Source organism: Mirounga leonina, unplaced genomic scaffold (assembly GCF_011800145.1).
Source record: "Mirounga leonina isolate KUSES-001 unplaced genomic scaffold, KU_Mleo_1.0 Mir_154, whole genome shotgun sequence".
NCBI lineage: Eukaryota > Metazoa > Chordata > Mammalia > Carnivora > Phocidae > Mirounga > Mirounga leonina.
In genome coordinates, this window is record NW_023270389.1 from 34,862,270 (window position 1) to 34,885,422 (window position 23,153).

The following is a 23,153-nucleotide window of genomic DNA, read 5'->3' on the forward strand; positions in this document are numbered from 1 at the left end:
CCATCAATACCGCAGCTATGAGATGGGCTTCATGACGCCTCCCCTAAAGGCGGCAGTGAGGCACGAGGGGAGGTGATGCAGGTGCCTCGCCCCGCGCTCAGCCCGTACCCCGCAAGGCCTGGGAGCACTTGGGGCCAGGACGGGAGAGATCCCCGCGGGCAGCGGAGAGCGGCGCGCCGGCTCCCTCCTCGCTCACAAGCTCGCCTGCGGCCAAAAATAACTGCCCCGCACAGCGCGTGCGGTGCGGGGCCGCCGGGTGAATGGGCTGCGGCATGAATGAGACTGGAGCGGCCGCGCGCGCCGCTACAACCGCAGGCGCGTCCCCGCGGTCACCGCCTGGGGGGCTGGGGCCCAGCGGCCGCCGGGGAGCAAGCCGATGGGGGCCTCCCCGCCGGCTCCGCTGTCCACGACGGTCGGGCCAGCGTCTAGGGAGACAGGGCTGGTCACGCAGGGCTTCCTGCGCGCAGCAAGCCTTCTGCGCCCCTCCCCGGGCGGAGCGTGCCCGGCGGCCGGGCGCTTCGAGTAAGGAGCCCTGCACCTGCCCAGAGGAGGCACCTTTTGCGGGGTCTGGCTTAAGGGCGGCGTGTGGCAGACACACAGTCAACACTATTACCCCTGAAAACTCCCCAGAAGGGTGCGCCAGGGAGACCAGCATGATGCCCACGAAGAAACCCTTGGCAGGCGGTGTTTCCCAATGTGGCGGCAGGGCTCTCTTCCCTTGGTTCAGTACCAGATGAAGTAGTTGGTTTGCATTTCAAGACCGTGATGTATGAAAAATTAGATATTTTTAAACATTTTAAAATCACAGTGAGATGCGCACATTGTGAGGCGTACTTGGGAGCTGTACGGAACAGTGGATTCACGTCTCCTGTTGCGTGTTCAGGTCTATTTAAAGTCTTACTTGTTTCCCTCTCTTTCTCCCCAGTGCAGGGTGTTTAATTCATGTGCCTGTGAATTATAGTGGTTGCATAGTGATTCTGCATAGCATTATAGTGGTCACAGACTGATTCTGTGCCCCCCGATGCCCCAGGAATGAGGGCGAAATAGAGCAGGGATCCTTATTTTCATTCAGCAGAGGAGGAAACTGAGGCCCCCTGGGGTTAAGAGCATATCAGGAATCTGTGGCACACCCTGCTCTCTCCAGGGAGACTCCTATGTGCTGACCTCTCAGCCACTAAATGAAGCCCTAGAGAATGTTCATTTCTTTTATAAGAGGACACAATAAATCTTAAGCAACATGTGAATTCTGGCTTGTCACTGCAGCAAGAGGGATTTGCTTAAACTTAAATGTGGGCTTGAGCCTGAAATAAACTGCAGGAGGCAGTTGTAAAATGTCCTTCCTCAGGGATTTTGTGAAAAGAAACTGGCATGCAATGTTGGCCTTTGAGACTCCAGCCTAGTGGAGGTGCTGGGGATGGAGTCCATATTCCATGGAGGTTCTGTCCAGCCAGAAGTCTCCAGGAGGCTTTCAGATCCAGGGCCTGGGCTTGAGCTACAGCCCATGAGCTGGAGTGGGTTGTGACAGCTCACACAGGCCCGGCTGCATGTCTCTGACACCATGAGGAGAGCAATGCTCTGACGAGGGCAGCAGGCTGCTGGAAATTTCGTATGTTGCTCAAACCAATGGAGAGTCACAAAGTATCAGAAATGGCCAGTCTCCCTGTTTTCAACAGTAGGCTCTGGGCAACCCTATATCCCCTGGATGCTAATAGGTGTTACACAAGGAAAGAGTTTCACAATCCAGTAAGTTTGGGGGATGCCAAGTTAAACAGCATTAACCAAGTGTCTTTAACAGTTGTCAGAGCCTTTAATAAGCTAATGTGGATCATGAGTCTCTAAGAAGGAGCAGCAAATCTACTTTGCACACAGTCTTCTGGGACTAATAAACTTCAAGGAACCTTAATCTATTCCAGTCTCCTCTTTTCACTAAGGAGAAATGTGGAAGCCCAGAGAGGTACAGTGATCTGCCTGGGGCTGCACAGCTCCTCCGTACCAAATCAAAACCGGAACGAGAACTTGAGCTCTTTCTAATGTCCCTCTCAATCCAAAGGATGATGCAAAGTCCAATATGGGCCAGAGTCCAGGAAACTGGAGGTCAGGGCAACAAAACATCCCAGCGTTAGCCTTTTAGCCCCTTATAACCAAGTGACTTACATATTGCCATGACTCTGTGAGCCCCAGCCTGGAGGCAGAGAGCACATTCTTATGAAAGATGATCCAACTGATAACCTCCCTCCCAAGACCCACAAGCCTTTCTGAGTCATACTCCCAAGAAATGGAAAACCCTGGAAGCAGACCATAAAGCAGTCTTAGGGTGGCTTATTCCACTGAAGTCAGTAAGAGAGCCACACACGGTCCTCAGGAAGGCCCTGAGGCCTGCTTACCATGCCCTGAGTGATTTATACCTGCTTGCTCGGAAGCCCCAAGTGAGAGCATAAACAAAGGCACAGTGGCTCTTCCCATAGGTAAAGTTGAGAGCCATTATCTGTGGGTTGAGGTCTGCAGAGGTGCCATTCCAAGATTCTCTCCTTCTCTCCATCTCTCTGGGTTGTTTCTGTCCAGTTTAGGAACCCTACAGTGGGGTTTGGGAAACACACGTTGAATTGAATTGAATTGAATTGAATTGAATTGAATTGAATTGAATTGAATTGAATTGAACTGAATGCCTGGATTAAAACATGGTGCACCGAAGGCTCTGGGATGCATTATCAGGAGGGGTGACTTTTAAGCTGTTAGTCCAGCTGATTCATTTAATAAGCACCACAGAGCAGCTGGGACTCCACATAGGAAACTTATAATAAGGAGGCTATGTGGAGCGGAGTGGGCAGGAGTGAGGGGCCAGAGAGAGGATCCAGGGCAGTGTGAGGTCATGAGGTGACCTGGCAACTTTGGGGAATGGTGATGGCAATGAGGAGGCCACTGACAATTAGCCTTATCTGCATTAGAGTTCTCTCTGGTGCCAGTGCTGTTCCTGTGACCAAATGGAGCCTGGGAAGAAGAGAAGGATAGGGATCCTCCATGGAAGAAGCATGAGAAGGGCACCTGCCTCCTGGGCTTGTGGCCCAAGCATCTGTCAGCAGCACTTCATAAAGAGGCAGGCTGGATGCCACCACAGATCACACCGCCTGTCCCCAGAAGCACAGAAAGGGCGGCGCTCAGAGGCAGTGTCCACCCCAGGGCTGCATGGCCTGCCCTTTAGGAAGAACTTTTCCCTCTGCAGTCTCCTCCCCAGCTGTGGAACTGTCCCCCAACAGAGCAGGAAGACCACCCCGAAAACTCTGAGCACTGCCTAGCAGCCAGGCGCCGCACTGGGCCCAAGGGAGACGAGGAGACAGGCAAGGTGTGGTCCACATGGAGTTACCTTCTCCTGAGGACATGACCTCAAACCAATAAACAGGAGAATTTCAGATTGTCACAGGTCGTACAGAAGCAAGGAGCAGTCTCACATGGTAGAGTAACTTTGGGTGGGTGGAGGGACTGACTCCAGACAGAATGGTCAGGAAAGGCTTCTTCGAGTGTCCCAGGGAAGTGCTGCTGACCGAGAACCAGGCCCTGAGTGGTGATGTTGGCAGTGGGGCCAAGGTGGTTCGGCTCTCTGTGGCCATTCTGCCCTGTCCTGCTGCAGTGCTTTCAAGAGAGCCTGACCTTGAGAACTTGAGAGAGGAGGCCCCAAGGCCTCCCTTGCCAGGGTACAGGTCTTCTTGCTAGAGATCCCTCTGTAGAGCAAGGTAAAGAATCCATCCTCCCACCCTGTACCTATTTTCAGTCCAACTCCCTGATCAACCCGCCCTAGCCCCTGGGCTCTCCTCCTCACTGGATCATTTAACACACACGGGCTGGACCCCTGACGTATGCCAGGCTCAGTACTAGGCACTAGGGATTCCAGGTGAGTGACCTGGGGCGCCTGCAGCACTCAACGGTCAGGGGAGGGAAGCTCACACATCCGCCATCAATCTACAGCTGACCTGTGAATGGTTTTGGCCCCAAGCAGTGAGCAGCGTGCGCATTCATTTGAGAAATGTCCGCATTTAGTCCAGCGGGGAACCAAAGAGTGTTATCCCCACACCGCAAAGATGGCCCCACGAAGAAGGTCGTTTCCTTAGCCGGGAGTCATTTCTGCAGAACATCCTCAAGGGCCTTGCCCTGTTGAGGAGTGGAGGTCACGGATGCCAACACCACGGTGTCTCCTGAGCTATACCTGTGAAGTCAGCTGTAACTTGGCTCTTCCTGAGCTTTGAAGCCGAGTGGAAGTGGAGGCCAGAAGGAGAGAGGTGGGAGTACTTTGGGAACAACAGCAATCTTAGGGCTGCAAGCTTCTCAGAATGTTTTCTTTTCCTCTGAAAGAACCTAGATTACGGGAGTCAGGGGAGCCAGGAGGAGGACTTTGACAGAAAGAAGCAGGACGTAGAAACACTGTGGGCCGCCCCTCTGAGAGCCCATGGTTAGACCTCCACCACACTGGGTGCCGGCGCCTGGGGACCTTTCTGAGATCAGGGAGGGGCAGGAGTGACGGGGTTTCAGATCCGGGGCCGGAGTTCTCCACTTTGCTCTGAAGATAGAGCTCCATTGTTAGGATTGAGTGTATGGGAGGAGGGGTGGGCGGGAAAGATGTTTTCTTATAGCCTAGCTTAGCTAAGAATACTATGTTTTTAAGCTATTTAAGAGAGATGGGAGAGAAGGAACAGTGAGTACAGATCTGCTAATGAGGTGGTCATGCGTCCTGGAGAGCAGGCCGTCATTCCATGGGGCTCCGGCAGGGGGAGTGATGAACCCCCAGCTGATGGCCCCTGAGCTGGAAAGAAGATTCTTGATTAGGTCCTTACCTGGAAAAGCAGCATCTGCAGCCCTGCCCGTTTGTGAAGGGAAGAGATGGTGGGACACAGACTGACCCTGTTGATTTGACTCCTTTTAATGTCCACCCCTATGCTCCCATCCTGTACATTCTTCAAGACTGCAGTGTATACGCTAAGAAGCACTTGGTCCAAGCGCAGATGCCAACCACTCTGATAAGTGGAAGCTGCCAGATTTGGGGCTAAGAATCTGCAGAATGGTATCTGGCTAAAGATAGCCCTCAATTGTAATATTTCATCTTCCCCAAAGCATTCCACCAGTCAGGGTTCACTTGTCTCTGCCTTGTGGACCCTGCCCTCCAAATCAAGGGTCAGACCACAGCTGCATTGCTGGCAAGTCCTCCTCTGGCTAGTGCCTGGGCCCTGAACTGCTGTGTTCCTCTGGACTGCCACCGTCCCAAGAGGAGCAAATTCCACAAACAGGCCTAAAGTACAAGCACAAACCACCAGATCTACATTGGAACGTACCCAATGCTAAGGAATTCGTAACATTTCTCAGACGCACTTTTCATAATCTCAGCCACCAATTAGTACACAGCGAATTTGCAAGTTTACACACACTACTGAAGTGAACAAAGAGAATACAGCATCTTTATTTCCTATAAAATCTTTCTCATGAACTCCTACCCTCACCAGGCAGCAAAAAAGGGAAATGGAGAACTTTAAATTTGATCTTGTTCATTATAGCATCTCAGGTTCCACGGAGTCTCATTTAGCCAATTCAGTTTCTTCCAGGAAAAAACACAGCCCTGAAGATGGATTCTTCTCCTCCTCTTGCTCTACTTCAAGGGGGCATTTTATGTTATAAGGTGCTTACTTGACTTGGTTGTACATAGGAGAAGGGGGCCTCAGACTCGTCAGGGACCTTAGATCCTAGTTGTCTGGGAGCTCACCAGAGGATGACTGCTGACCTCTGAGGTGTGACTGGTCCCATCTGGCCTGCAGGGCATCCTGCTGACACCCTCCACTAAAGGCCCAACTCCCAGCCATTTGCTTCCACCTGAGAAGCCCTGATCAAAGCTGTCTCTTCTTTTGGACCCCAGGGGACAGGCCCTCTAGCAGCTCTGTGTCCCCTCACCAGGGCCCTGGGCAGAAGTGATTGTAGCATCTGCCTGTGTCCATAGTGTCCGTATTCCCACTGCGGCCAATTTCAAGTTGACAACATGAGACTGCTCCACACAGAGCTGGGGAGACACACACAGTTGGCTATCATGCTCTGGAATAAGCTGGCTGCAGCCCCCCATAGGCCCTGGGGAATTTCTGGAATCCTGCAGGTCATGCTACCCCATCTCACTCACCTTCTCCCTCTAGGCCTGCCCCATGATTACTTCCTGCCCCTTTAAGTGTGGTTGTAGTCAGAGTACCTCCCACACATGGCTTCCCCCCCTGCAGGGTCCTGAGAAGCCCACCCATCCACCCATCTGTGTCACCAATCTCCCCCCATTCCTGGATAGGTGAAAGCAAAGATGTGTGCACCCATCTCCCCCTGTCTCCTTCCCAGGATCCGCTCCAACCAAAACTGTCAGTCTGTCTACACCTGTTTTCTCTCCAGCAAGGCCCTCACTCATGTCATGTTCCTCTTAATACACAGAGGCTTAAGCCCCACATTTGTGTCTGAATGCAGAAGCGGTTTCCCTCTATACCTTAGAACCTATTTTATGACATGAGTCCTCCAGATGGAGGTTTCAATCGATTTAGTATCCCCCAAATATTATCTCTATCACAACTGTTTAGTACATGTGAGACAATGTGCTAAGTCTCTATGTCCACGATTTCATTTAAGCTGCACCATGACCATGGAGGACTCTGTCCCCATTTTACAGATGAGTTAATAGACTCAAAGAGGTCAGTAACTTGCCTAAGGCCATTCAAGTAGTAACTAGCAGTGGTAGAATTTGAACTCAGGTTGAACTCCAAACCTCCGCTCTTTACCCGATGCTAAATTGTGGAGGCACAAACTTTGTCTTTGTGCTGAGGCTACTAGAAGACCATGGAGTCTACAGGCATTTTTTTTTTTTTAATGGGGAAGGAGGGACATTGCCTAAGAGTTGCAGCCATTGGACATATTTTCCTACTTCTTAGGTCCAAGGAGAATGGGGAAAGGGGTGTTGGCAGAAATGGTGCTCCCCCACCCCCCCAGACACTCAGTATCCTCCTGTAGTAGAGGCAGCTAGGGCAGAGAGTGCCCGAAGGGACAGAGATTCCCCTCAAACCACCCAACCACCCCCAAGAACATGTTTCTTTCGAGTATTCACTGCCCCACTAAGGGCACTGTCCCCCCAACACTCCTACCAGAAACATGACAGCCAGCCCAGACCCCTCTCACCGCTCTGTGGGCATATCACCTGGTATCGTACATAATCAGAACCCCAAATGTATCCCGAGTCCACCCCTTCTCTCCCTCACTATACCACCATGATCCAAGCCACCCATTTTTCCATGTATCAACTCCTACTCCCCCCCACCCCATTCTCCACAGAGCAGCTGGTGTGAGCTCGAAAACATCAGTGGTGTAACTGCTCTGCTAAAAATCCTTCAGTGTCTTGCAGTCTCGCTTAGAAGACAATCCAGTGTCTTTAGCAGAGTCTTATACGGTCTGTCCCCTGCCTGCCTTCCCCTGCCCACTCACCGCCCCACGTCATGCAGAGTTCACCCGGCTCCGGCCATACTGTCCCTTCTGTCCCATCAGGCTCTGTTCCTGCCCTGCCCCCACACTGACCTCCTGTATTTTACTTCTTCTGCCAAAATCCTCCCTCACACACACTCTGTACTTGGCAGGCTCCTTCACAAACTTCTGATCACAGTTTCAATATGACTGACCTGCTATAGGGCCTTCCCAGGACTTTATCTAAGGATGACCATTCCCGTTTGTCCCTCTTACAAGCCTAGGTTTTATTCTTTCACGGTTTTTCCACACTTCGTCACTGCATACGTGGTACTTTACTTGCTCATTGCAGGCCCCCTGGAGCCTGCCGGTCCCAGGAGGACAGAACCATCTGTACGGAGCCGGCACCTGGCGCGTCATAGGTGCTGACTCAGGTGAATGCATATGGCAACTCCGGAACCCCGATACAAAGATAGGGCAAGATTCAATTTAGATTTTAATGAGTAACTATTTCTCCAGCACTGTACTAATGTGGGAGCTTGGGAGGAAACAATGCTTGTTCATCGAACAGTCTTTCATTTAGCCTGGAACAGGTAGGAGAGAGGTAGGAGTAAGCATGACTGGGGAGGTGGGAGAACGGATACAACACGTGGTAACAGAAGGGATGTGGAGCTGACTCTGTGGTTTGAATCAACATCAACATCAACAGGAAACGCCTCAGCTCAGATCCGCCCCCCACAGGTGGATGTTCGTGTATTAATCCATACATGTGTGTTAATGCCCTTAAATACATATGTACAAAGTGGACTTTGCACTACTAGAATCTCAACTCCTCGAGTGTATAACAAGTACAATGGGCAGGCAGTAGACCCGCAACACATTTGTTATAGTAATTTTAGATTTTTTTTTTTTTTTGAGAGAGAGAGCGCTCACACGGTGTGGGAGCGTGGGGGGCAACACGGGGCTCAATCCCAGGACCCTGAGATCATGACCTGAGCCGAAGGCAGATGCTTAACCCATTTAGCCACCCAGGCACCCCTGTTGTGGTAATTTTAAAAAAGCAAGCGGAGAGAATAGTCTTATTTTTGCCCATTATCCAGGTGTTGCTTCTAATCCTTCATTCTAGTTATTATGTGAAAGATGTGTTTTCGATTCTTTTTGCAATTTGTTCTCATCCTGTCTGAGACATTAGCTGATCAGACCCCTTCTCCCCTTCCTCAAAGCATCCCCCAAAGCTTCAACTCTGGAGGCGATGGGTCGAAAAGAAGAAGATGACTGTAGCTCCTGGAAGAAACAGACCACCAACATCCGGAAAACCTTCATCTTCATGGAAGTGCTGGGATCGTGAGTCCTGGGGCTGAGAGACGGGGCGGCGAGGCTGCGCACTGGGTGGGGGGTGCCTGGAAAGAGTTGTTCTGGGCCAGCAGCGGCTGACAAGCTGGGACTGAGGCTGCTGGGACATCATCTCACTGGCTTGAAAGGACTAGGGAGGTAGGGTAGAGGAAGGTACCTTGGTTTCATAGGCTGGGGACCACAGGGAATACCAGCCCTTTCCCTAGGCTCTGCGTCCTGGCCCACCCCCAGGGGCCCTGCTTCTAGATCTGGGACAGCTTGTGGCTTCTTGCCTAGCGGCAGGAAAGAGGCGTTCTGGGGCACTTCAGGAGATTCAGTGACCCTAGAACTTCCCTGGGCCTCCTCCTCCAGCTTCTTCATTTCCCCCAGCAGTAAACATGTGGGCCAACCGCACTGTCTGCTGTAGACAGAGGAGAAGGGGCTTCTGGGCCCCAGAGAGCTGATGGGTACACACGCCAGAGTCGGCTCCCCCGCACCAGCATCCTCTCTGCTCTATATTTAAGTGCCGTGTTGGAGAAATAAAGTCACGCCGTAGTCCAGACTCCTACCAGCCTCTGGAGTCTGCGCCTGCCCCGTGACAGCGATTACACGGCTGCAAGAACAGAGACAGCCTGTCTGGAGCTGACGGTCCGCTCAGTCCTGCCACTCAGGCCCCCAGCTCCGGAGCCTCGGGACCCCAGCTGGCCAGCTACTTCGTCTGGGCTAACTGGGCCCTGGGAAGTGAGGGGCAGTGAGGAGGCTGTCCATTCGAGCAAGCTTTCCCTTTAGCCAGCTTGGGCTAAGTGCAGCTCCCTCTGCCTTGGCTAGGAGGCAGTGACCTCAGGCAATGACAGTTGCCCACACTGTCGCTGTAGACTCCGAGGAGCCAGGCCTGGCCCCGAGACGAGCCCCCCTGCCCCAGCTCTCCCTGCCCAGGCAAGTGTCAGGCTCTGAGCACCCAGGAGGATCTCGGCGCTGGGGCTGGTCATCGGAGCGCTGGCCCTCCATCAAGGACCTTTGCCAAGACGGGGGTGGCTAGAGAGGGGGTTTTTGGCAGGAGAGAGGGACGAGAGTCATGCGTGAATCAGAAATGATTTGCTAAGAATCCCAAAAATCAAGAGGAGGAGGGAGGGTGCCCGGGGTGACAGGCGCTTATTCACGGTCTGCTCAGATGTGTGCTGTGTGGCTGTCAGCAGCCAGACACATGCCGTTCTCGTGGAGCCCGGCCACAGAGGAGCTCAACCAAGAGGGACATCAGAGTCACCGGGGGAGCTTAGCCCTCTGACTTTCCACTGTGAGAATACCTAAATTTCAAAAATAAGTGAAATAATGGTACAGCGGACCACCAATATATCCACCACCTCAATTCAACAACTGTTAACATTTCACTGTATTTGTTTTACATACATACATACATCACACACACACACACACACACACACTGATTTTCCCGGATAATTTGTAAATAGTTGCAAACATCATGACATGTCACCTTGGAGTGCTTCTGTCTGCATCTCCTAAAAATAAAGGCATTTTCTTCTATATGCACAATGGCATTGCCACACTCAAGAGAGTTAATTATAATTCCCTAGTAGCATTTTAGCCTAGGTAGTTGTTTTTTCTTTTTTTTCCTTTTCTTTTTCTTTCTTTTTTTTTTTTAAATACAGATTCCTGGTCCCAGACCTACCGCCCTGGGATTTGGGGAGCTAGGACGGGGCAGCCAGGAATCTGTATTTTACATGCTTTCAGTGGCTCTCACCTACCCAGCCCCGCACTGATTTGGGGAACTGAGAGGACAAGACAGGGGGCAGGTCACAGCTGTTGCAGCAGTTGGGGCTGAACAAAAGCTAAAGAGTAGGCACCCCTGTAGTGCCCAGGAGGGGGACAGGCAGCCCCAGGCTGCAGACCCCGTGTAGTTACCACAGTGAGGGCCTGAGGGGAAGCGAGCAGTGGGCAGAGCAGACTCCTCTGAGTACGATGCACCAGAAGTTCAGGACCCCCAGCTCCTCTGGAACAACCCACCAGGGAGAGAAGGCTTTCGCTAAATCTGCCCAGAGTCACCGACACTTCCAGGGCCCTAAGGCAGGGAGACTGGGCAAAGCTAGTCCATAGCAGGGACTTTGTCACTCAGGTGCGTGTCCTTCTGCTTTCACTGTGCAGGAAGAGACTTTTCTCCTCGGACCTCCCTCACCTCCCCCAGCAACCAGTCTCCCAGCAAGAGGGGAGAGCTAGTCCAAGCAGGAAAGGCAGACCAAGTTCTATTGCAGCAAAACAACCCTGGCTCCTGAGGCTCTGCCTGTCTTGCCTTCTGACCCCAGCAACCTTAGCTGCTCGAAACTAGCTCTCTGCTCCCTTTGCTCCCCAGTCTGACCGACGGCACAATTAAGCCTTATAATCGCTCTCCCCTGCCCCGACACACACACACACACACACACACACACACACACACACCATACAAAGCAGCCTGAGGCAGAAGGGCAGTAACACCATTTCGAATTACCACAACACTGCACAACTCCAGGTGGTGCTGTTTACACATGCTGCACCCCCAGGAAGGCCTGTTTGATCTCATTGCACAGGAGGACCTGGGTGGGTGTCAGCTTTGAAACCAGGGGGCCACCCGTGTGTACAGGTGGAAGGGGGGACTCTGAAAATGGGTCCTAGAAGGTCACAGCCGGCAGGAATCTTTTTTTTTTTTTTTTAAGATTTTATTTATTTATTTTAGAGATAGAGCACAAGAGGGGGGAGTGGGAGAGGGAGAAGCAGACTCCCTGCTGAGCAGGGAGCCCGATGCGGGACTCGATCCTGGGACTCCAGGATCATGACCTGAGCCGAAGGCAGTTGCTTAACCAACTGAGCCACCCAGGCGCCCCGCCGGCAGGAATCTTAACGGCTGTGTGGTCCACCTCTCTCCTTTCACAATAAGGACAGTGGGATCTGAAGATGAGTAGAACGCACAGCTAATCCCAGGCCAAACTTCTCGCATATCCAGCCTTCCATCCAACCATCCATCATACATTTCTTGAGCATTTTCCATCTGTGATCAGGCAGAGGACAGGGTACTCCTGCACATTCATCTCCCCTTGTTCCTTGTCTCATAGTTCACAAATGGTGCTGGGCCCCGGTTAGCCCCATCCCTACCTGCTGTCCTGCACCTCCATGCTATTCCCTGGACTTCCTTCTCACCCCCACCTGAGATATCACTTCCAACTTTTCACTGGGCTAACTCCCATTCACCTCTTAAAACTGGGGTCAGGGAGCTCTGAAGTCCAAAGGCCAGGAATGACCTGCTTCTTAGTTACTCCAAGCAACTGCATTGTACACACTAAAAAAAAGTGCCCTTTTTTCCAGCTTGCTGTCTGCTGGGGGAAGAAGTGTTGTAATAATTATTGTACAAAGATGTACAGTGGTTCCAAGGTGAATGGCATCTGCTGGATCGTGGACCAGAGCAGAGACCCTGTCTTCAGTGTTCATTGTCTGCTTCTCTGTATGTGTCCATCTCACACACCAGACTCTAAGCTAGACTGATACTCATCGAGTGCCTAACACAGAGAGGTTCCATCAGCTGAACAAGCATTCGCTGAATGCCTAATAACATTTTTCGAATCAAATGTTAATGGCTCATTTGTCTGTGTTCCTCACTTGTCTACAGGCCTCTTAAGAGCAGAAACACTTACCTTTTTATCTCCAGCGTCTGACTCAGTAGGTGCTCAATAAATCTTGATTGAAGGGTTGAGTGAAGGAATGAGTGACTGAATAGAGCAGGCTCTGAAGGCTCTGATTAATTCCGATCGAGTGCAGCTGGGGGAGACAGGAAGCTCAGACCCAGGAAACACCAAGTATTTTCTAACGCAGATTCTCAAAGTCCTTACACAAGCTTGACTGCTGTTGGGCCTCCATTCTAGAATCCCCAGATGGCAGGAGAGAGGATGACTCAGATGTTTCCTCCCTTACACTCTATCACCTCTTGTCACTACGAGGTGTCCTCCCTAATGGTATTCAAATAGTAATAGTAATAACAATAATAGTGTCTGATACATATAGTTTAACAGGTGTCAGCAATGCTTTTAAGCACTTTACATATGTTAATTCATTTAGTCTTCTGAACAACCCTATGGATCAGCTACTATTGATACTCCCACTTTTCAGATAAAGAAACTGGGTTTATAGAAGTTAAGTGACTTGTCACCCAAAAAGCTGAGGTCCTCACATGGGCTCCTGGGCTCCAGCATCCACTGCTAGCTAACTACAGCTCCAATAGCCTGGTCACCAGAGGTCCCTTTTAAAAACAAGAAGGCTATAATTTGTAATCCTACCCTGTGTTTCCATTGGCTTCCATCCTCTCTATCTTCAGAAAACCAGCCCAGAGCTGCTGGGTCCTGTCTTTCCTTCTCACAGGTCCTACTGAATGAGAGGGTGCTCAGCCCCCGTAGCCTCTGATAATAGGTTCAGGGTAATTATCACCATCAAAAACGGAGATTGGAGTTTTTTTCCATCACTGCCTGAGCCCTGTCCCCAGGGCCACCTCCAACTGCCAGCCTAGTGCACCACACTACACCGTGCTGGAAGAAGCAAAGTGAATTGACTCTGCAGTGGCCCCTCTTTAATGGGTCGGCCAAATGGAAATTTCTCCATAACCAAAGCAGAGTCCCTGGGGGCCCTTCCCAAATTATAGAATCCGGAAATAGCACCGGCTAGTCTCTGAGTCTGTAGTAGAATCTTTCCCTTCTCGAAAGAAAGGACACAGGGCTGGTCAGATAGGCTCTGCCCTCGATACAGCTCCTCAGGTACCCACAGTAAAAAGGGAAACTAATTACCAGCCACCCTTTCCTTCATCTACCCCTTGGTTTTGCCTCCAACAATGTTCTCTAGCCAGCCAGTACTAATCGTTATCTCTTGGTGTCTTCTACTTAGAGGAGCTTTTTCAGAAGTTTTCCTGGTGAAGCAAAGGGTAACTGGGAAGCTCTTTGCCCTGAAGTGCATCAAGAAGTCACCTGCCTTCCGGGACAGCAGTCTGGAGAATGAGATTGCCGTGTTGAAAAAGTGAGTGGGTCTTAGGGTTGGCCAGGGACAACCGTGGGATTACATTTCCTTCACAATTATGTTCGAGAAGGACTGAAGCTGGATTTCCATACCCAAAGGCTTTGCTTCCTTGGATTGCATTGATGGGTCCATTTGATCAGTCAGCTAAGTTTAGCCAGAGAGGTGTCTTGGCTGGTTTTGGGGGAGGGGAGGGGCCGGGAAAGGGGTGCAGCAAATTGATTAGCAAACCAACTGGTAGCAGACTCGGGCACGGGGACCAGAGAGTAATTAGCTCGAAGGCACAAAAATCAATTGAGAGGCCAATACCAGGAAGAATCAGTAATTAAGGAAGCAGAATAAGATTTGGAAATTAGCCTGAATTGTACCAAAGCAAATATAGGTTCAGCACCCAACCATCATGATAGGAGGCCACACTAACAAACCATCAAATGGTAAAGCAGGACCCATATAATAAAGCCTTGTGGAACCCCCATGGTGTGCCAAACGTGTGTTAGGGACACAAGACTAGGGCTGACAAAATTCCTTACCCTCAGGAGCTCACATTTTCTGGGCAGACACAGAGGTGCCCATAACAAACTCTAATCCCACTGAACATGAGCCAAGGGTAGCAGCAGGCAAAGTCTGGAGAAGACAGAGATTCATTCTGCCTACCTGTGTGCTTTTATGAGTATGGGGTATTAGGTACATTTTCAAAGAAGAGGGACCTTGATGGATGAGCAGAATTTGATGGAGACAGGAGAGGCAATGCAGAAAGGGAATTCAGGTGGAGAGTAACATAAACTTTAACATAGAATTGTGAAAGTGCAAAGGATCTTAGGAAAAGTGAATGTTGGGAGCCCCTAAGCTTAGAGTGAGGACCATCAAGGGGCAGGAGATGGAACCAAATGAGACCTGATTATGAAAGGTCTTGGATACCATGATAAAGAGCGCTGACTTTATTCTGTGGGCAAAGAAAAGTTATCAAAGGGTTTTAAGGAAAGAATCATATGATCAGATTTCTATTTTAGAGCCATCCCTCTTAAGGATGGTGGAAGATGGATTTGGTTAGAGGCTAGAGGATGGGAGACCAATTCTAAGCCTTCCTCAATAATCTCAGCAAGGGATGAGGATAGAAGCAAAGGTAATAAGATCATGTGGCAGCAGGAAGACTGGATTCAAGAGACAGAAGTGACGGGGTTCGGGTAGGCCGGTAAGAGTACAAAAGAGAAAAGTATTAAAAACGATGTGGAGGGGCGCCTGAGTGGCTCAGTTGGTTAAGCATCTGACTCTTGATTTTGGCGGGTCATGGTCTCATGGGTTGTGGGATCGAGCCCCATGTTGGGCTCTGTGCTCAGCATGGAGTCCGCTTGAGCTTCTCTCTCCCTCTCCCTCTGCCCCTCCCACCCCTGCTCACTCACTCTTTTTCTCTCTCAAATAAATAAATAAGTATTTAAAAAAATGATGCTGAGATTGAGCAATTCAGTGGACATAATATCATTGCTTGGGAAAGAGAACCAAAAGGATGTGTAGGCTTGGAGAAAATAGAAAGACATTTGCTGGAACATATTGAATCCGTGTTTCCCCCAATCAGTACATGGAGGATGCTGGAGATACCAACTTGGGCTCCAGAGAGATTAGAGCAGAGACAAACTGCGGATTCATTGAGAGCAAGGACTATGGTGGTCCTTCTTACCATTGCATTATATCATCAGTCCCTAACAGCATAGATGCTCAGTCAATATTTGTTCAGTAAATGAACCATTGATAAATTAATGTTAGCACTGTCAGCGAGTGAGTGTGGTTGAATCCATCAGGTAACCATTGTGACAGGTCTATATTTTTAGAAATTAAACTTAAACATGATAGCTACTGTTTATGTGTTTACTATTCCCCAGGCACTGTACCAAGCATTTTACATGCATTATCTCTTTTAATCCTGATATAACCCTATGAGAGAGATGTACTTTACAAACCAAAGAGTGGGATTTAGAAGATTTGAGAAAGCCAGCCAAAGTCAGCCACCTTCTGCTCACCTCGGCCCCTGAGTAATCCCAGGCAGAGGGCATCTAGAGCAAATTTTCCTGAACACAGTGCTATTGGCATATTAGACAAGACCATTCTTTATTGGGTTGGGGGGCTATTCAGTGTGCACTGTAGGATGTTTAACAGCCTTCCTGCCTCTACCCACTAGATGCCAGTAGTTCCTACCCCCTCCCCAGTCACAACAATAAAAATGTCTCTAGATATTGCCAAATGTCTCCCGAGGGACAAAAGAGCCCCTGGTTGAGAATTACTGATCCAAGACGTCCCACAGAACTGACCCCAGAAATCAGCATCTTCCTTGCTGCTCCTCAAATACTCTGGAATGATGATAATTTTGCAACAGTCCTTCCATGGTTACCCATGAGGAGGCTTAGCTAACCTGATTCTCTTCTGTTGCAGTCCACTTTCGTCAAGGATGTTTCTGAAGGAGATCTGGATACCCATTTTGTATCATGATCTCGTTTGGAGTGTTCACTTAGCCTTCTTCAGTTCTTTTAACTTTCTCTTTTGTTAAAGTCTAAAGAGATTTCTGGAGGAGTGACCAAATGTTGGTTCCCTGAAGGCAGGATGATCAATTATCCATTAAAAAATATGGATTGAATATCACCCTGGGATCTTTTCTCTAGGATTTCTTTGTGACTGCTTATTTACTAGGAAGGCTTCACAAGGATCCACTCTTCCTAAACATTGTCATCAAAAGTCCCTAACAGAAATCAAAGTCCAGTGGGCTGGGTGTCCGTTCTTTGTCTGAACCACCTAAACCACAGACCCCTCACCATGAGCCTTACTTTTCCCCAGGATCAAGCATGAAAACATCGTGACCCTAGAGGACATCTATGAGAGCACCACTCACTACTACCTGGTCATGCAGCTGTAAGTGGAAGGTGACCCGCTCCCTCCACAGATGCGTCGGGGACCCGGGAGGCCTAGAGGAGGCTGCTCGGTGATGAGGGGAGTGTGGTGATTCAAAAGATAAGATCAAAAATTAGCTAAAGAGGCTGTCAAATGGCAAGAGTTCTCTCAGGCTAAGTATGCTTCTGGTCATCAGCGTGTTCTGCATGGACTGGGGGGTAAATCTAGGACTGATTATTGAGAGGGTCCTGCTAGTGCAGCCTCACCAGTCATTAAGATATTGTCTACAAGTCAGCAAATAGCTGGGACTCCAACCCATCCATCTTCCCTGCTGTCCCAGCCACTGCCGTCAGACTTTCTGGACCTTCCCACAACCCCACAGTTGAAGAGATAATGCCTGGCATGGCAGGGGACCTCCAGAACCCTTCTCTGGCACCATGGCTCGAGTCCATTTTGACCAGTCTGTGTCCATCAAACTGAATATTAAATGTCTTAATGCCGGGGCACCTGGGAGGCTCAGTCGGCTGAGCAGGCGACTCTTAATTTTGGCTCAGGTCATGATCTCAGAGTCCTGGGATCAGGGCCCCTCATCGGGCTCCATGCTCAGCAGGGAGTCTGTTTGAGGATTATCTCTCCCCCTCCCCCTGCTTGCTCATGCTCGCTCGCTCGCTCTCAAATAAATGAATCTTTAAAAAAGAAATAAAAATAAATGTCTTAATGCCACTCCAGGTAAAATTACTGTGGGGGCGCCTGGGTGGCTCAGTTGGTTAAGCGACTGCCTTCGGCTCAGGTCATGATCCTGGAGTCCCGGGATCAAGTCCCACATCAGGCTCCCTGCTCAGCGAGGAGCCTGCTTCTCCCTCTGACCCTCCCCCCTCTCATGTTCTCTCTATCTCATTCTCTCTCTCAAATAAATAAATAAAATCTTTAAAAAATAAAAATTAAAAAATTAAAAATATAAATAAATAAATAAAATTACTGTGGGATTAGAAACCACAGGTACATAGATTTCAATTTGATATTTTAAAAAAAGACTTTCCCAAAAGAGATCCATTCGAAGTTAAAAACAAGCTGTGATCGTGTGTGCCCATCTGTGGGACAGAAATGGCACCTCACTAGAGGAGTCTCCACATCATTGTCACATATAAATAGGAGTTCTGCCGGAGAGTGAATGCTGTAGGCGTTGGTCGGTGCTCCTGAGGGCTCAGCCTTGGACTCAGAGAAACTTCTATTTATAAAGTACACACACACACATACACACACCCCACTCTGCAATCTCTGTAGCTAGATGCAATGTTTCTGACTGACAGGCTGATTCCTCAGATACTTGGATGAGCTAACTCAGGCCTAAGCAGTCTATTAACTCCTAGGCTCACCCGAGGCGCAGTGTATAGAGGGAGCACGTGGTCAAGGGAGTGAGGTTGGGGCAGAGGGAGGCAGAACAGCACTAACAAAGGAGCAGGGAGCATGTGGCACCTTAATGAGGCCAGTTCAACAGGATGAGCACGCATTTAGACAGCGAAGGGGAGGCAGGGAAGCAGGCAGATTTAGATGTCACTGAAGAGTTGCAAAGCCGACGAGAGTGCCAGCCCTAGGAGTCAGGAATTCCTAGTTGTGCAGAAAGACTATCTTTCTCATGGGCCTCTAGCTCCTGTGGCAGAGCCCAGAGCTTTAGGACAGAAACAAAAGGAGTAGGGTGGTGTACATTTTGAGTAGAGAAATTCTCCTTCCTCATTACCACATGGTCCTATCACATGTGCATGTTGGTATTCAGTGCCCTGGAACAGTGAGAAGAGGGCCAGGACTGTGATGGAATTGGAAGCCCTGGTTCATGGTTGATGTAGGCTGAAATGTTTACGCCAGAGAGGGCCGCAGCTGAGCATTTCACTGCCTTCACATACTGGAAGTGATTCATGTGAAAGGATTCTTGCTCTGCATGGCCCCAGTGGGTGGACGTGGTGTCTGCTGGTAGAAACTGCCGGGAGTGGGTTCCATCATAATATAGAGAAATATTGAGAAGGTGGCGAGAGAGAAAGCAGTCTGTCTTAGTGGTCTCCCTCTGAGGTATTCCAGCATGGACTACAGAACTTCTTGGCAAAAGCAATGTAGATGGCATTCAAGAGATAGGGGACAGACTGTATCTTAAAGCCCCTGAATCCTAAGATACCATACCACTGGAGTCTCCAAACATCGTTACAGCTCCACCCATGATTCCGGCTTCAGGTAGCCCAGCTTTCCACAATGAGGAAAGAAATCCTGACGCAGGCACAATTGGTCTCATTTGTACACCTTCTCTCTCCTGCCTTGCCCTGATTTCAGTTTCACCTCTCCTTTTCATCATTACTCTCTGGGTCCTAGGCCAGGAAAGCAGGCAGCTAAGAATGTGCCCACTAAGGGATTATTAGCTTCTTGCTTGACTCTAACCGGGAGCATTTCGCATTGTAAGGAAAGATCCGGGGAGAGGGCAATGGTTGGCCCAAAGAAACGACTCCCTTGTGATATCATTCCAGCACCCAAAGGAGGTATTCTCAGACTGAAGTAGACCTCCCTGCCCAGGCCATGGGCACCTGCCTGTTCCGCCACAGCTATGTCTTCATGGCTACAGAGCAAACACACTTATGTACCTTTGACCTGAAATAAGACCTGGATTCCTGCGCTTGCCCCTATGCCCACAGTGTTTCTGGCGGGGAACTCTTTGACCGGATCCTGGAGCGGGGTGTCTACACAGAGAAGGATGCCAGCCTGGTGATCCAGCAGGTCTTGTCAGCAGTGAAATACCTCCACGAGAATGGCATCGTCCACAGAGACTTAAAGGTGCCAAAGTGGGAGCCCTCAGTGGGAAACAGAGAATGACCCTTTAGGAAGCTGCCTGGGTCATGGGCAGCCTAAGCCGTGTAAAATAAAGGGGGTTGGACGAATAGACTCCTAAGGTCCCTTCTGCCCTCATTCCTTAAACAAAACCTAAATGACTGAATAATCATCGCTAATTTTCATCTCAGCCCTTTCCTGAACTTTTCACTAGGCCTCACCCTATTAGGATACCAAGGTAATCCACATGTTTCTTTAACCTAGCCACAGTCAAAATCAAATGTAAGAAATACTAACTTGAGGGTCAACATTGCATCAGGCATGTACTAGACTTGAGAGAGATCAGAGACAATTAACCATGGTTTGGTTTCCTCAAAAAACAAACAGTCTTAGGGTAGTTGGGGATGTGGGGAGGGTGGGAGTAGTACCTTCATGGCTATAAAGCTGAGCAACATGAGGGCCATAAGCAAAATACAGAATGCTCCAATATGGACTGGGGGGCAGCAGGCAGGAGGAAGGAGGGAAGAACTGGGGGAGATGAGTCTGACCTTGAAGTCAGGAGCCCAGAGCGCAGCTTCCTAAGAAATTATATATCAGGGGAGGAAAAGAAATATGTATTTCAGATGATTATATCGTACACTGCATGATATTGCTCTTCTCCCATAGCCTGAAAACCTGCTGTACCTAACCCCTGAAGAGAATTCTAAGATCATGATCACAGACTTTGGTCTGTCCAAGATGGAACAAAGTGGAGTCATGTCCACTGCCTGTGGGACCCCAGGCTACGTGGGTGAGTCTGGGAGGAGAAGGAAGGTTGATCAGTTGGCTGTGTTCAACCTCATGGGTATTACTTAATGGAGAGGGGTGGTTATGGGGAGACAGGGTTCAACTTCAGTGGCAATACAAGTAGACCATTCACTATGAGGTTTAGGGTAGATCCATGTATCTCTGGAACTACCCCTCCTGCTCCCAAACCCTACATCTGTAGAGATAGCCTACCCCTGAGCCATTCCCGCAGCCCCTGCCTATACTTGGCCCTCATTTTTGCAGACAGACTTCCTGCCTTTGTCTTTCTGGCTAGACGAGGGGCAGAAATAAGATCATAAAACCAGAGATGGTTAGATTGCCAAGGGGTTGACACTAGGTGCCCCTTTTCCTTTCTCCCACTTCCAGAGGAGACCTCAATGCCCCAGTTGGTGGTATCCTGGAGGCCTAGTGTTGAGTTTGAAGCTGAGGAATCCAAGCATGCCCCCCTAAATATATTCCCAAAGAAACACACTAGGAAACTGGTAGAGGTGGGGCCTCCTGCCTAAACAGGAGGCTTTCAAGTCCCCCCAAAAAGTAAGAGCAGGCAAGTTACCAGGTGAAAGCATTCCTGAGATCCATGGAGAGAAAGCCAATACTCAGAGCATCCCCTCCCGCCCCTTCCCTCTTAATCACTCATCACCTGGTTGAGGATGGGACATGGGAAGGAGACCTCTAACTTAATAGAGGAAGTATCTGCTCTCACCCTCAAAGAGAGGTCAGTCAGTAGGTATTGAGTCCCGCCGAGTACAAAGCCCTGGTGTCTGGGATAAATACAGAAGGTAACTCTCTACTGCTCCCAGTCAGAGGAAATACATGGCTCATTTTCTCATGGAGCTCTCGATCCGATACAGCAGAAGGTACCTGAGGTGGATGGGACAGTTATCACTTGCCTCTAAGAGTTGCTCATTTAATGTGGAAGACTCTGTCTCTTCCCTCAGGTAGATCCCAGTCTAGTGGGAGAGAGACCACCCCTATTTCATGTATGTCCCTGTCTGAACAGAGACACACAGCCCCGCCCCTGGGATACCCTATCTGTATGGGGAAATGTAGACCTGCCTTCAGAGAGTATTCAGTCTGATGGGGGAGATGTAGCCCTGGAGATCCCCGGTCTGATGTAAGAGTCATAGGCCCTGTCATGGGGACCTTCCAGGCTGATGGAGGAAGATTCAGTCTGATGGGAGAGCCACAGTCCCTGCCCTAGGAAAGTTTTCATTCTTACAGAAACACTACCATCCCAGGGGCTTTCCTAGTCCACTTCGCTAAGCCTCTTCCTGACCTTTGACCCTCACCCCCTCAGCCCTCTCTTCTGGTCCCCCCAGCCCTGACTCTACCTTTGGTTTGCTCCAGCTCCGGAAGTATTGGCCCAGAAACCCTACAGCAAGGCTGTGGATTGCTGGTCCATTGGCGTCATCACTTACATATTGTGAGTAGAAGCTGGCATTGGCTCAGTTCCTGGGAAATCTCAGAACCTGCTCATCCTTTTTCTCCCCTCCCCTATCTTAGCTCCTTGAGCAACATCCACCTTCAGAGCATGTGCATGTACACATGTGCACGTGCATACGCACACGCACACACACACTTACCATGCACACAGCTCCAGAGGTTTCTGTCCTGGTCTCCACCAGATTATTAAAACAGAGCTCAGTGTGAACCCACTGTTCAACCATATGGTACTCTCTCTTCCTGCCCCCCCACCCCCATTTACTCTCTGTAACTGTTGAGTCCTACTCTATGGAATGAGCAGTGAAGAAAGGAGAGGACAAGCCAGGCTTGGAAGCCGAGTGGGCACAATGTTCACATCTCAGATTTCTCTCCTGGCAAGTCCACCCAAGGCCAAATGATGGCCCGAATGAACCTGGTCACAGCTCCTGTCCACATATTCTTGGCCTCTCCTTTCCAAACGTACTCATCACTCCTTCCCCACCAGCCCTCCTCACCTGTTGCAGACTCTGCTCTTAGGAAAATAACATATTTATCCCTTAGTAGGGACTCAGTTCTTTATTTACTAAGCTTATGTTGAATAACTACTCTCATTTATTCATGTACTCAACAAATATTTATTGACAGTCTATTCTGTGCTAATCACTGGTTTAGGTACTAAAAAATAAAGAACAAAATAGCCTAAAAAATTCCTTTCAAAACGTGCATTCAAACAGACATTCTGTCATTTCTCTTAAAGATATTTGTATGCATCCTCTAAGTGTCAGGGGTATAGGAGAGGCAGTGAGGGTTTGGAGGGAGTAACTTACAAAGGGGCCTTCCAGAGCTGCATGTTCCCAGCTTTGGCTCCTGCACAAACACCTGATGGGGCCTGCATCATTCCAGAATAGGGCAGATCCGTGTCCTGTTCCTACTGCTGGTTGGGGGCCCTATTTCCTGCTGTGTCTGCAGTGGACGCTGGGCAGAGGGAGACTGGGGTTGTTTAGCAGCATAACTCCTTCCTGTTTCACTGCAGGTTGTGTGGGTATCCCCCTTTCTACGAAGAAACAGAGTCTAAGCTTTTCGAGAAGATCAAGGAGGGCTACTATGAATTTGAGTCTCCATTCTGGGATGACATTTCTGAGTCAGGTAAGGCTAGCAGGTGCGAAGGACAAGATAACAGGCTCAAGGCTGCCAAGAGAAAAGAGCTTAACAATGGATGACAGTCCTGGCTCTTGAAAGTCCCCAGGGAATCTTACAGAACAGGCTGCCAAGGAAAGTGGGGAAATCTTCATCTGGCTCAAAGGTCAAATAAATTATCCGCATCTAAGGTTCATGCTTTTGTTTTCCTGGAGATGGAACCACGGCATGCCGGGGGGGGGGGGGGGGGGGGGGGGGGGGGGGGGGGGGGGGGG

At 49.7% G+C, this 23,153-nt stretch overlaps 1 protein-coding gene across 5 annotated transcripts in view; it reads left to right on the forward strand.

The window, feature by feature from the left end:
• The window catches only part of CAMK1G (calcium/calmodulin dependent protein kinase IG), a 29,676-nt gene that overhangs the window by 1,848 nt on the left and 4,675 nt on the right, over positions 1 to 23,153 (forward strand). For 3 of the 5 annotated variants that reach the window (XM_035010447.1, XM_035010450.1, XM_035010445.1), the window contains exons 2-8: positions 8,679 to 8,799; positions 13,702 to 13,830; positions 16,651 to 16,725; positions 19,380 to 19,518; positions 20,179 to 20,302; positions 21,667 to 21,742; positions 22,775 to 22,887. In XM_035010447.1, the coding sequence (XP_034866338.1) occupies positions 8,708 to 8,799; positions 13,702 to 13,830; positions 16,651 to 16,725; positions 19,380 to 19,518; positions 20,179 to 20,302; positions 21,667 to 21,742; positions 22,775 to 22,887 (748 nt within the window). In that variant the 5' untranslated portion in view covers positions 8,679 to 8,707. Of the gene's footprint in view, positions 1 to 7,807; positions 7,890 to 8,678; positions 8,800 to 13,701; positions 13,831 to 16,650; positions 16,726 to 19,379; positions 19,519 to 20,178; positions 20,303 to 21,666; positions 21,743 to 22,774; positions 22,888 to 23,153 lie in introns of all 5 variants that reach the window. The other 2 variants (XM_035010448.1, XM_035010449.1) reach the window with 1 other exon arrangement.